The 13,891-nt window shown below is 40.2% G+C and overlaps 1 protein-coding gene across 1 annotated transcript in view; it reads right to left on the bottom strand.

Annotated features, from left to right (window-relative positions):
- The window catches only part of TCEANC2 (transcription elongation factor A N-terminal and central domain containing 2), a gene marked incomplete at both ends in the record, with an annotated part of 34,768 nt that extends 21,690 nt beyond the window's left edge, over positions 1-13,078 (bottom strand). The window contains 2 exons of the mRNA XM_079698087.1: positions 289-430; positions 12,977-13,078. Of these exons, the coding sequence (XP_079554213.1) occupies positions 289-430; positions 12,977-13,078 (244 nt within the window). The remainder of the gene's footprint in view (positions 1-288; positions 431-12,976) is intronic.
- Between the last annotated feature and the right edge of the window lie 813 nt (positions 13,079-13,891).

The following is a 13,891-nucleotide window of genomic DNA, read 5'->3' as shown; positions in this document are numbered from 1 at the left end:
AACTGAAGTAAGCATTGAAAACTTTGACAAAGTACTTCTACATTTGTTGAGTATAATTTTTTTAAAAAGTAGGGCTTACATTTTGTATATTTTAATTTCATTTTTCTGGTAATTTTTATTATATTTTAAAAGTATTAGTCTGCAACCAATGAAGAATTTCTTAAACAATGATCTCTCACCACAGATAGTTTGAGAAGCACTGGTATGACAGATAATGTCTGAGGGAGGGAGGAAAGGAGAAAGAAGGAGATAAAATATAAGCACTTATAAAATTCGGAAGGAACATACCTATCCTTGTTGATTTTAACACTTCCTTGGAGGGTATTTTCTTCTTTAATTCTCGTAAGGCTTCAACTAGATTCTCTTTGGTTTGATCAGGAAGCTCCAACATAGTTTTCCATCTTTTTATGTCTTCTATAACCACAACTCTCTGAGAAAAAGAGAAGTCATTTGGAAAATGGAACATTTTCATTAGAAAGACATCTGCCTTCACCTGAGCTAATGGGGCTCCTACTGACATATGAATTATTGATTATGACCTGAACGAAAGCACAATATATGTGATGGCCCCAAATGATGGGTAATTGCTTAAAAGCAGCTCCTGCTTACTGCAAATCAGGAAGAGAGTTACATCTATTAGGAAAAGTGCAAGTTTTAATCTTACCATGTCAGACACCACTGGGCACTTAGCACTGAGAGGCAGTAAGGAGGAGAAGAAAAGAAAAATGATGCTGAGGTGAATCAACCTTATAGCTCACTTAAGTATCTTAATTCACAGGCAAGGACAGAGAGCAGAGAAGTTATAAAGACATATTTATTTCAACAATAAAAAGCACACAGCTCCCTACTTCCTAGATGGTAAAACTCAAACCCTCTTTTGTTTGAAGAATTTTTTAAAACTTTAAACACATAAAAAGGTAGAGTAACTCACTATTTATAATGAAAAAAAGTTAACATTTTACCATTACACATAAAATAATAAAACACTGTAAAGTTCAAGCCTCCTTACACCCTTCACCCTTCATTCCCTTCCTTCCGTTTCTAGAAGAAACCACTATCTTAAAGTTGACACGAATCTTTCCATTAAGTGTAAAATATTAACAATTAAGGAATCTGGGTGAAAGGGATGAGGAAGGTCTTTGTACTTTGTACTTTTCCGTAGTTTTGAAATTATTTCAACTAAGATTTTTTTTTAAGTAAACTGGGAGAAAAAAATAAAGTCGCTTTTATAATTGCACAAAAAAAATTTTTTTCTTGCTTTTATCATTATTACCCTGGGGAGGTAGGCCCGGGTAGGGACTGGGAAGGGGCACAGGAGCTTCTGATAAATGTCCTGTTTCTTGATCTGGATACTGGTGACACAGGTGTGTTCTCTCCGTGAAAATCTGTTAAGATGTACATATTTGTCTACTTTTCTACATGCATGGGATAGTTCAATAAAAAGCAACCCAAAAAGTCTCAACTCCCTCCCTGGCTGGGGTCTAGCCTAGCTGCCCGTGGTGGAAGAAGGGGATGTCTGGGGACTTCTCTATTTCCCCACCTCTGCTTCTCCTCCTCCCCCATCTGCTTGTTTGCTTTGGTCTTTGGCCCTTCCAGGTTCGAAACTGGGAAAAAAAGAAGCAGTAAGGGAAAGCAAAAGCCTTATTTTTGGTTGTGATGCTACGCTCATCAGGTTTCAGTGCTCTCTAGACTTGGCAGATATTCATGAGGTGTTTTTGTGGTTCCGTGGAGAGCTCCCATGGTTGAGATCTCACCTGCAGTTCCCACAACACTAGCAAGGCCTCTTCCAGCCAGCCGCTTACAGGTCCACCCTAAGTCTCCAGTTTCTGGCAATTGCTTCACCCACTCTCACTGTAGGGGTCCCACTGCCCTTCCAAGGATCCTTGTGAACTGAGCCCCTTTAATTCAACTCCAGGCCAGTGAGCATTTTCTCCACTATGCCCACATCTTTGCCCTGAAAAACTCTGTGCATAACAGCTTTCCCACAGCAGCCATTTCTCCTTCTTGTGGCATCAGTTGCCACCCTGTTTTTAGACTTTCCCAGGCACAGGTCTGGTCTCTGGGTCCACCAACTCCAGGAACTGAGGTCACGTTCTCCAAGTGAAAATACCATAGCCCTCCCACTTTATCCAAAGGAATTCTATCTCCTCTCTTTACCTTCAACTTTCTTTCTTTTTTTTTTTTTTTTTTAACCTTCAACTTTCTTTATTGCCTAAGGTAGGTGATAGGTTCAGGATTCCAAAACTGGTCTTCATTTTCTGCCTTCACAAGTTCTGTAGAGATGGTCTAGAATAACATTTGGGAACACCATTTCATAGCTATTCCTTTGTTCTCAGCCTTTAGGAGCCCTAGCCAAAACTGAGACAGAGCACTTTTTTATGAGCTGTTACAATATAAAACAGTATTAGTATTAAATGGTATGACAAATAAATCGATGAAGCCACCAGGTAAGGGATATCTTCAGTAGGAAGAAGGTGTAAATATAATATTCTGCAGCTTGCTTTTTTCACTCAGTATAATTTCTTGATTTATCCATACTGATATGTATAAACCCAGTTGATCTATTTTAATAGTATTGAATATTATTCCATTATTTTTATATACAATGTCTTAGAATTTTAAAATCTAGTCCCCTAATGGATATTTAGGGACGTTTTACCCCCTCACATTTCCCCTAGTATAAACACTGCTTCAATGAACTCCTGCCTATTATACATTCATATGTCTTCCATCCTTTACTTTCAACTTTTTTCTGGGTCATTATGCTTTAATAGCCTATGGCTGCTTTATTTTGCTCCTCCTCCCCTATCCAATCTGAGAGTTTCTATCTTTTAATAGGCATGTTTAATCCATTTGCATTTATTATGATTACTGATACACTGGACATACCTTCTCTTTGTTTTTTTCTTCTTATCTTTTATTTAACAGCCTGAGTTTTCTTTAATCTTGTTTTTTCTTTTATGGTTTGGAAGTTATACATTCTATTTCTATCATTTTAGTGTTTGCCCTTACAATTTTTAAGATACTCAATGAAATCTATACCAGTATCCTCCTCACAAGTCTCTACCTTCTGAAACGCTTATTAGAAATATACATGGTCTCTGCCTGTCCTTCAAGTCTCTTAACTTGTCATATTTCTATTTCTGTGGGATGCATTCTAAGTGATTTCCTCAGATCTAGCTTTCAATTCAGCATGTCTCTCCGTAGCTATGACTTACCTACTTTTAACCTGTTCAATGTGTTTGTCAACAGATATGCTTTTTCATTGGACAAATTCTGTTTTTGTTTTTTTCTCTAAATCTGCCTGTTTTCTTTTCATACTATCCTATTCTTATCATTTCTATTACTTTCATTATCCTGTGAACATTTTAAACATATTTAAGGTCTCTTTCAGACTGTTATCTCTGCTTCTTGGAGGAGAAATTCTATTATTTACATCTACCTGCTCATCCTCCCTCCTGGTAATTTATTTTATTGTAGAGTTTTGTAATTTTTGACCATGAATTCATCTTTAATGGAGATTGTTTTCCACAGGAGTCCTGTGTACTCTAGGTTGTGAAGTGCCTTAACAGGGAAATCTCACCTTTGCCTTTGCCAAGGCCTTTGGATTTCCCTGGTTCTGGGCCAGTTTTTATGTTAATTTTTCAGCTTTGCAGATAGCACGAAGTTAAAAATATATATACACACATAGTAATAAGTGTGAGGTTCTAATTTATTATGGTCAACTCTTTTTGAACTCAAACCCTGAGATGATACAATCTTCATGCTGATTCCTTGGACTGGTGGATGGAATTTTTCTAGTTCATTTTTCAAAAGCATAGTAGCCCTGTGTTGATTCCCAGCTTCATGTGGCCTGAAGCCTTATCTGCTGTCCCCATACTGGCCCTAAAACCCCAGCCCCTAAACTCTGTACCTGGTTTGCATGGAACTATATATAAGCATACCTTGTTTTATTGCACTTCACTTTATTGCACTTTGCAGATATTGCTTTTTTTTTTTTTTTAACAAATTGAAGGTTTGTGGCAACCCTGCAACGAGCAAGTCTACAGATGCTATTTTTCCAACAGCATTTGCTCACTTTGTGTCTCTTGTGTCACATTTTGGTAATTCCTGCAACATTTCAAACTTTTTCCATTATTATTATATTTGTTATGATCTGTGATCAGTGAGCTTTGATGTTACTATTGTAATTGTTTTGGGGTGCCACAAGCCATGCCCATATAAGACCCTAAGTCTTAACTGATAAATATTCTGACTGTTCCACCAACCAGCCATTTCCCCATCTCTCTCCCTCTCCTTGGGCCTCCTTGTTCCCTAAGACACAACAATACTGAAATTAAGTCAATTAATAGCCCTACAATGGCCTCTAAATGTTTAAGTGAAAGGAAGAGAAACACGTCTCTCACGTTAAATCAAAAGCTAGAAATGATTAAGCTTAGTGAGGAAGGCATGTTGAAAGCCGAGACAGGCCAAAAGCTAGGCATCTTGCATCAAACAGTTAGCCAAGTCATAAATGCAAAGGAAAAGTTCCTGAAGGAAATTAAAAGCGCTACTCCAGTGAACACACAAATGACAAGTAAGCAAAACAGCCTTATTGCTGATATGAGAATGTTTTAGTGGTCTGCACAGATCAAACTAACTACAACATTCCTGGGGTGGGGGTGATGGTGTGATGAATTGGGAGATTGGGATTGACATATATACACTAATATGTATAAAATGGATAACTAATAAGAACCTGCTGTATAAAAAAATTAATAAAATAAAATTCAAAAAATAAAGAAGTATAACTGATATGTTAAGAGAGGAGAGAAATCAGAATCGTAAAAAAACAAAAAAACTAACTACAACATTCCCTTAAGCCAAAGCCTAATCTAGAGCAAGGCCCTAACTCTCTTCAATTCTATGAAGGCTGAGAGAGGTGAGGAAACTGCAGAAGAAAAGTTTGAAGCCAGCAGAGGTTGGTTCATAAGGTTTAGGGGAAGAAGCCATCTCTATAACATACAAGTACAAGGAAGCAGCAAGTGCTTAAGTAAAAGCTGTAGCAAGTAATCCAGAAGATCCATCTAAGATAATCAATGACAGATTTTCAGTGTAGACAAAATAGCCTCATATTGGAAGAAGATGACATCTAGGACTTGCATAGCTAGAGAGAAGTCAATGCTGGCTTCAAAGCTTCAAAGGACTGGCTGACGATCTTGTTAGGGGCTAATGCAGCTGGTGACTTGAAGTACAAGCCAATGCTCATTTGCCATTTTGAAAATCCTAGGGCCCTTAATAATTATGCGAAATCTACTCTGCCTGGGCTCTATAAATGGAACAACAAAGCCTAGATGACAGCAAATTTGTTTCCAACATGGTTTACTGAATATTTTAAGCCCTCTGTCGAGACCTATTATTCCGAAAAAAGATTCCTTTCAAAATATCACTGCGCATTGACAATACACCTGGTCACTCAAGAGCTCTGATGGAGATGTACAACGAGATTAATGTTGTTTTCATGCCTGTTAACACAACATCCATTCCGCTGCAAGGAGTAATTTTGACTCTCAAGTCCTAGAAATACATTTCTAGGATACATGCATCTAGAAATACATTAGAAATACATTTCGTAAGGCTATAGCTGCCATAGATAGTTGATTCCTCTGATGGAAAAGTAAATTGAAAATCTTCTGGAAAGAATTCACCATTCTAGATGCAATTAAGAACATCCATGATTCACAAGAAGTCAAAATATCAACATTAACTGGAGTTTGGAAGAAGCTGATTCCAAACCTCATGGATGACTTTGAGGGGTTCTAGACTTCAGTGGAGGAATTAACAGTAGATGTGGTGGAAAGTGCAAGAGAACTAGAATTAGAAGTGGAGCCTAAGGATATGACTGAATTGCTGCAATCTCATGATTAAACTTTAATAGGTAAGGAGTTATTTCTTATGGATGAGCAGAGAAAGAGGTTTCTTGAGATGGAATCTACTGCTGGTGAAGATGCTGTGAAGATTGCTGAAATGACAATAAAGGATTACATAAACTTAGTTGATAAAGCAGCAGCAGGGTTTGGTAGGATTGACTTCAATTTTGAAAGAAGTTCTACTGTGAGTAAAATGCTATCAAACAGCACTGCACGCTACAGAGAAATCATTCATGAAAGGAAGGGTCAATTGATGCGGCAAACTTCATTGTCGTATTTTAAGAAAATGTCACAGCCACCCCTACCTTCAGCAACCACAACCCTCATCAGTCAGCAGCTATCAACATCGAGGCAAGAATTCCACCAGCAAAAAGATTCCAACTCGCTGAAGGCTCAGATGATGGTTAGCATTATTTAGCAATAAAGTATTTTTTAATTAAGGTATGTACATTTCTTGAGACATAATGCTATTGTACACTCAACAGATTACAGTATAGCGGAAATGTAGCTTTTATATACATTGGGAACCAAAAAAATTCGCATAATTGCAGTGGTCTAGAACCGAACCCGCAATATCTTCAAGGTATGCCTGTTATCTCCAGCTCTGGGTCTGGGTTTCCTCTTTCTTCCTGGCACCTGAGGGTTTCTCTTTCTTCTTTTCAAGCTCAGCTCTGTATTGGAGACTTTTTTTTTTTTTTCCTTTTTGGCCACACCATGCAGCATGCAGGATCTTAGTTCCCCAACCATGGATGGAACCCACGCCCTCTGCAGTGGAAGAGCAGACTCTTAACTGCTGGACTGCCAGGGAAGTCCCTGCATTGGAGACTTTTTATCAAGCATTTCTACAAGGCTGGAATGAGGTTGGGGGTTTCATATCAGATCATTCCAGCATATGGAACTACAGAAGCCTAAGCTCTTTAGTATGGCATAAAAGGTCTTAATAAATATGACTTGGCTCCTGACATCCTTTTCAGCCTCACCATTGGCTCAACATACATCAAACTATTTGAAGCTGCCTAAACAAACCACAGTATTTCACATCCTCTGCCTGGGATGCTCTTTCTCTGCCTGAACCACGTGATAACACCTACTTATTTTGAAAGACTCTTCAAGAATCACCACCTGTATGAAGCCTTGCTTGCCTCTCTCCAACTGCATCTGACCAAACTCCCTTTTGAGTTTGTAATCCATACAGGCTTCAATTACCCCATCTGTACTTTCTGCAAATAGTTATCTACAAGGCTGTCTTCTCCATTAGACTATGAACAACTTGAGGGCCAGAACAGTTCGTTATTTGTCTCTCTATCCCCAGTGTGCAGTAGATGTAATTGAACAAAGTTTTATCTACCCTCAAGGACTAAGTACAGTACAGTTTTCAGATATGAAATATTAGGGCAAAAATAGAAAAATATAGCAGTCCGCTCCAGAGAATTCCATATACATACAAAGAATGTTTCCCTATTTCTGTCCACACATAGGCCCCAAAACGGATACTGCAAGTTCTTATCTGAATTACTTAGAGGAAAAAGGGAAGTGGAAATAAAATATGAATGGGGAAGCTATAATGAGTAGTGGAATGGTTACTGCCAGAAAGAAAAGGTGCTCTCCAAAATACCATCTGGTCTTACAGTTGTGGATAGCTGGAATATCAGGTTTGGTAAAACCAATTAAAGAAAATGCTTCGCTCATAAGCAATAAAATGGGCACCATTCCACTGGTGGGGGCAGGGGACAACATATTGGCTAGTCAATCCTACAAAGGGAGTATAAAGATATATAGAGCATTCTTAAGTGCAGAACCTAAAATAATTAGCATCTTTTCAGAATCTTTCCATTTAAAAAAATCTCCTATTGCAACCAACAGAAGAAATCACTTTCCCTAGGGAGAAAGAAGAGATTAACCAAATTAACCTTTACTATTTAAATGTACACCACATGAGCTTATTGAGTGTCACTTTTATTGCATGTGATAAGGCTATGGCAAAATTACTTGTAATATGCTGATGACAGAAGTACAATGGTCCTAATATTCCAAGATTTTTATACCTCCTCTGCTGGCATTCAGAAACCTCCACTTTTTTTTAGTTCACAGACTGTGGAACCAGATTTTCTAGTTCAAATCCCAGCTCTGCCACTGACAGCTTCATAACTTTGGACAAGCTACTTAATCTCTCTGTGCCTTAGATTCTTCATCTGTAAAATATAAATGATAAAAGCATCCATTTCACAGAGCTATTATTAGAATTTAAAGAGTTAATATATGTAAAGCACTTAGCACAATGCCTGGCCCACAGAAATGGGCTCAATAAATGTAAGCAGGAATCATTATTACTATCATCATCACCATCATCATCATCATTCTCAGCTCTAGTTTTACTATGCAGCCTCTCTTTTTCCATACAAGAGGGAACTATTTATTAGTTTTTATTATGTGCCAGGTACAATGCTTGGCCCTTTCAATATGCATTTATTTATTTAGCCCTCATAACAACCCTGCAGGTTAAATATTATTTCTGATGTTACTGATGAGGAAATTGAGGCTTGAATATTCAGCAGATTCTTGTCATTAAAACATGACAGTGGTGTGTGGGAATAGTCACTTGGCAGAACGTGGACCTAGTTAACTCTCTAGAATTCATATTTAACTCAACTTGTTTTTAATTTGCCATTGTGTACACAGGAAAGTAAGCATGTGTGCATGCATAAACGAAAGAGAACAGCAAGTACCACTTACTGAATAGTTATATGTCACTCCTTCCCTCTCCCTAGCCAAATCTTTCCATCTCTTTAAGGTGCTCTGACCACTAAAACAGATGCTGAGCTCTTTCCTCTCTTAACTCTTTTTTTGGTCTGTGTTGGGTCTTTGTTGCTGCATGTGGGCTTTCTCCAGTTGCAGCAGGTGGGGGCTATTCTTTATCGCGGTATGCAGGCTTCTCATTGCGGTGGCTTCTCTTGTTGCGGAGCACGGGCTCTAGGCATGCAGGCGTCAGCAGTTGCAGCACACAGGCTCGGTAGTTGTGGCTCGCGGGCCCTAGAGCGTGCGGGCTTCAGTAGTTGTGGTGCACGGGCTTAGTTGCTCCGTGGCATGTGGGATCTTCCCAGAACAGGGCTCGAACCCGTGTCCCCTGTATTGATTGGCAGGTGGGTTTTTTTTTTTTTAAGGCTCATACTTTTATCTTAAATTTTTCTTATGTTCCCTAAAGTACCTAGCATAGTATTGAGCATAAAGTTGTTTCACAATAACATTTGTGGAGTAGCTTACTATCCAGACCCAGCAAGGGCATCCCCAAATAATGATTATTGTTTATTCAATAAATTTTTACATACAATGTAGCAGGCACTGTGTTAGGTCTTAAAGCAGAATCAGAATATAAGAGACTGCAGTCCCAGTCCTAATAGTTCATAATAGATTGGGGAAACTACAGGTAATCAGATAATAACAATATAGTAAGGTAAGTGCTACAACAGATATTTGAACCAAGTGTCGAGAGAGTATCGAAGAGGGAAAGATTAATTCCCCACAAAGGACCCAGGAAGCATTTCATCATTCACTTATTTAACAAATATTTATTGACCACTTAGTATATGCCAAGCACTGTGATAGGTCCAAGGGTGGAGAGGTAAATGAAATGTCCAAGGTCCCTGTACTCATGAAACAATCTAAGATTCACTTGAGCGGGATGACAAATGGGTAGGAATTCACTCTGTAAAAGATGAAGGAAAGGGGACCAACATCAAGTCAAAGCCCTGGAGACATGAAAGAGAATAGCTTAGATAGAGAAGAGCAAGAAATGGGGTGTGGCTGGAATGCATTCCCGTGAATGGGGAGCTATAAGAGATGAGGTGAGATGGCACCTCAGACAGAACAGAATAGAAAGGGTCTCATATGCCATGCCAAGGCTTTTAGAGTTTAATTCATTTGGTCATTCAGCATGTCGCAGGGTGCAGTCAAAAAAAAAAAAAAACTAACCATTTCGTCATTCAGAAAAATGCACCACGGCCTTCTATATGCCAAGCCCCATGCCAGCTACTGGAGCCACAAAACCAATAAGACATAGTCTTTCAAGAAGCTGAGAGTGTAGCGGGACACAGGCATGTAAAGAAACACTTATTATATAGCACCAGTAAGTGCGATGGTGGAGGCATGTTAAGATATAGGGATGGCTTAGAGAAGGGAGAGATTAGATTGGCTCTGTATCTGTGGGACAGAGGGTGGTTAGGAAAGACCTTATAGCAGAGGAAACTCTTGACTAGGTCATGGGAACAAAGGATTTCATAAAGTAGCTGATAACAGCAAACACTTACATAGTATTTAGTACGTGCCAGGCTCTGTTCCAAGCACTTTACATACATCAACTCACTCAAACTTCATAACTACCTTATAAAATAGATATTATTATTAATCCCATTTTATAGATGAGGAAAGACACAGAGAGGTTAACTTGTCCAAGGTCACACAGGTAGTTTAAGTGGCAGAGCCGGGATTTTAACACAGGTAGTTTGGCTCGAGTCTGTGTTCTTAATTACTATACTATATCGCCTCCAAGACAAGAGAAAAAAGCCGTTCAAGGCAAACAGGACAGCATAAGCAAAGGTACAAAAGTATGAAAGAACACAACATCTTTGGGAAATTGTGAGTGGTTGACACTGGATGGAATGTAAATAAGAAGAGCAGCAGGGCAAGCAGGTACCAGGTCACAAGAGGGCCTTGGGTACCACGTAAAGAAATGTCTTTATCAAAAGGTAATTTGAAACCACTAAGGGAGGTGGTTTCCTCGGGCACGGAGGTGACCTGAGTAGATTTTCTTTTTTTTTTTAAAGACTTATTTCTCTGGCTTAAGTGTGGAGGCTGGAATGACAGGGGATGCCAAGGGCACAGAGACAAGTTAACAGACCATGGCACTGCTCTAAATTCAACAAGATTTTTTTAAAAATAAATTTACTTATTTATTTATTTTTGGCTGAGTTGGGTCTTTGTTGCTGCGCATGGGCTTTCTCTAGTTGAGGCAAGCAGGGGCTACTCTTGGTTGTGGTGCGTGGGCTTCTCATTGCGGTGGCTTCTCTTGTTGCAGAGCACAGGCTCTAGGTGTGCGGGCTTCAGTAGTTGTGGCTCGCAGGCTCTAGAGCACAGGCTCAGTAGTTGTGGCGCACAGGCTTAGTTCCTCCGCGACATGTGGGACCTTCCCGGACCAAGGCTCGAACCCATGTCCCCTGCATTGGCAGGCGGATTCTTAACCACTGCGCCACCAGGGAAGCCCTCAACAAGATTTTGAATTTAAAGTGGGAGATGTTAAGGGCAAAAAGGATTTTTAGGAGAGAGAATTGAAAACTAGATATAAGAGAGAAGAATTAAGGATCATTTCTAAGTTTCTAGTCCCAGTTTCTTGGTATATGGATATAAAATAAATACAGGAGAATAAAAAACAGGTTTGGAAGAGAAACTATTCCATTTAAAGAGAATGTTATTCCATGTGCCTATTGTTTATTCTGATTCCATAATCTTCACTAGGCTCATTCTCATCATCACACACAGTGATTCTCAACTGGGGCCCACGTGGGGACACAAAGGGCAGAAGGGTCAGGTGAAGGTATATTAGAATCTGGGTATTTGTATGTGAGTGTACATGTAGTTCAATTACTACCATCCTCTTTTTCTTCCAGACAGTCTGATATCACAATCCTGCCCACCACCATCCCTCACTGAGAATCACTACTGTGTACAGTTATCCATGGATACTCTGACAAACAGCTGAAAACCTTGAATGTGTTCCAGGAAGTCACAAAACTGCAAAACTAGGAGAGATTTTAAAGACCATCTAGAGCTCAGTAGGTCTCAACCAAGGGGTACTTGTAAATATGTAGGGCAGTTTTGGTCATCACAATGGGACATTGCTACTGACATTTACTGTCTGAGTGCCAGGGATATTAAATTTTGTGCAACTCACAGGACAGTTCCAAATGATGAACAATTATCTTGCCCCAAAGGACAACAGTGTTCCTTTGAAGAAACACTGCTGTAGGTCAAACACCACATTTTCTAGATGAGGACAAAGTGAGATCCCAGAGAAGGAAATGACTTGCTAAAGATCACACAGCTGCACAGTAGGGCCTAGAACCCAGGGCTTTTGTTTATACTCCCCTTTACTGCTTTCTAATCTGGGTCTGGTAAGCCTGTGGTACATCTAGAAGAGAAATCCAACTGAGTATATCAGTCAAGTACTCAGAAGGCCACCTTGTTATCACAGTCCTTTGTGCATTTCCTCTAGCCCCAGATCTCACTCTCACCTTCAGAGATCTAGTCTAGAGGTGCAAGTTTGGCAGTCACGGGAAGCCTTAAGATGAATATCACCCTGGCCAAACACATAAAATGTGACAAAGCTCTGGGGAGCACAAACATTAGTAGTCTAGTGGAGAAAACAGGAAACAATAAAGGGAACCGAAAAGAAAAAGTCAGTAATGTAGGAGGAGAGGTTCAAGAAGACAAAGAGAACTAATTACAAACGGTTTTTTGTTTGTTTTTAGTGAAGTAATAATTACTTATATCCATTGATTCACTGTTGGTTGTCTATCCTGTATCTATTCCTTGACTCTTCCTTGCTAACAGAAATCAGACAGTTTGAGGTTGCAAAGAGTCTATTTTAACAGTCTCTCTTCCAGTCTCAGCTGTCGCTGTAAAGGCCATGTGATACGGTTCTGGTCAATAGGATATGAGGGTATGGTATCATCACCCAATCTTACTGAGTTTGTACACGGAACACAAAATCATATTTGGTACTTTAACATTCCATTTAATAGACAAGAAAATTTTGCAAAAGAAGAATAACTTAGGGGACTTATCCTACCAGCTAGCAAAACATACCACAAAGCCAAAGTAATTAGAAGAGTGTAACGGAAGTGCAGGAATTGATAAACAAGGTATGGCGGAAACAAACCTGGAGTGGTCAGGAACACTCTGGGGAGGAGGCACAGAAATAAGTAACTCACAGGTCTTCCATAGTAGAACTCCTCCAGACCTCCTGGCTATCACAGTCCTTTGCACATTTTCTCCACTCCCAGATCCCCTCTCACCTTCAGAGATTCAATCGTGGCCTGCTTGTAAATCTTTCCTCCAGGAGCTTTCTTCTGAGGACTATTCTGGATTCTGGGTGTTCGAAGGACGAATTTATCCATTGCTAGGGGACTCCAACTACCTTCACGTGTTTGCACTGTGATCTGCTCAAGAAAGAGGGCAGGTTCTAAAACGTCATCAAAGCTTCTGTGATGTGTGTTCCCTAAAGTGACACAATTGGGTTCTACACACTCTGGAAGCATTCCTGAATTATTAGGACTCTTGGGTGCAATTCACAGGAAGGTTTCCTCCTGAAAAAGAAACATCTTCCTAAAAACTGAAAACTGTATATAATGATGGGTCTACTTCCTGAATTAGGAGGTGCCTAGCTTTCAGAAGTGCACACTGTAGAGGGGCTTCCAATACTGGGCCAGGCGTTGAACCTGGTGACTTCTAAAGCCTCCTCCAATTTAGGTTGGGTTGTGGCAGAGTTCCCCCGGGTTCAATGAAGCTGTCTTAATTACCGCACCATAGCCACAACCCCAAGGGTTCCCCTAGTAACCAATAACCAACAACCTCCTCCAGATCTCAGAAGGGTCCTCACAGCAACCAGTCATCTCCAGGAACTACTCCGTGGTCAAAGGACCCTAACCACGACTGACTTGCTCTGATCCCAGAGCAAAGGGAACCACCACCTTCCTCTGCCCTCAGCACTCAGGAGCCCAGGAAGGGGAAGCCTGAAAACGATGTCATGTGGGGTGAGACCCACCAGGAAAAGCAGCCCTGCCAGCAGCTGGGCCTCTCCAGAACGCACCCGCTGAGGGCCCAAGCCTAGACCTTGGGGGTCAGAACTAAACCGATGCTTCCTTCCACTGCTGCAGTTCCTCGTTAGAGGCTCAGCCAGCCGGGAGGACACCGACGCCCGTCAGCGGGGT

Source organism: Hyperoodon ampullatus (genome assembly GCF_949752795.1).
Source record: "Hyperoodon ampullatus genome assembly, chromosome: 2".
Taxonomy (NCBI): domain Eukaryota; kingdom Metazoa; phylum Chordata; class Mammalia; order Artiodactyla; family Ziphiidae; genus Hyperoodon; species Hyperoodon ampullatus.
This window is presented reverse-complemented; position numbering and strand designations above follow the sequence as displayed.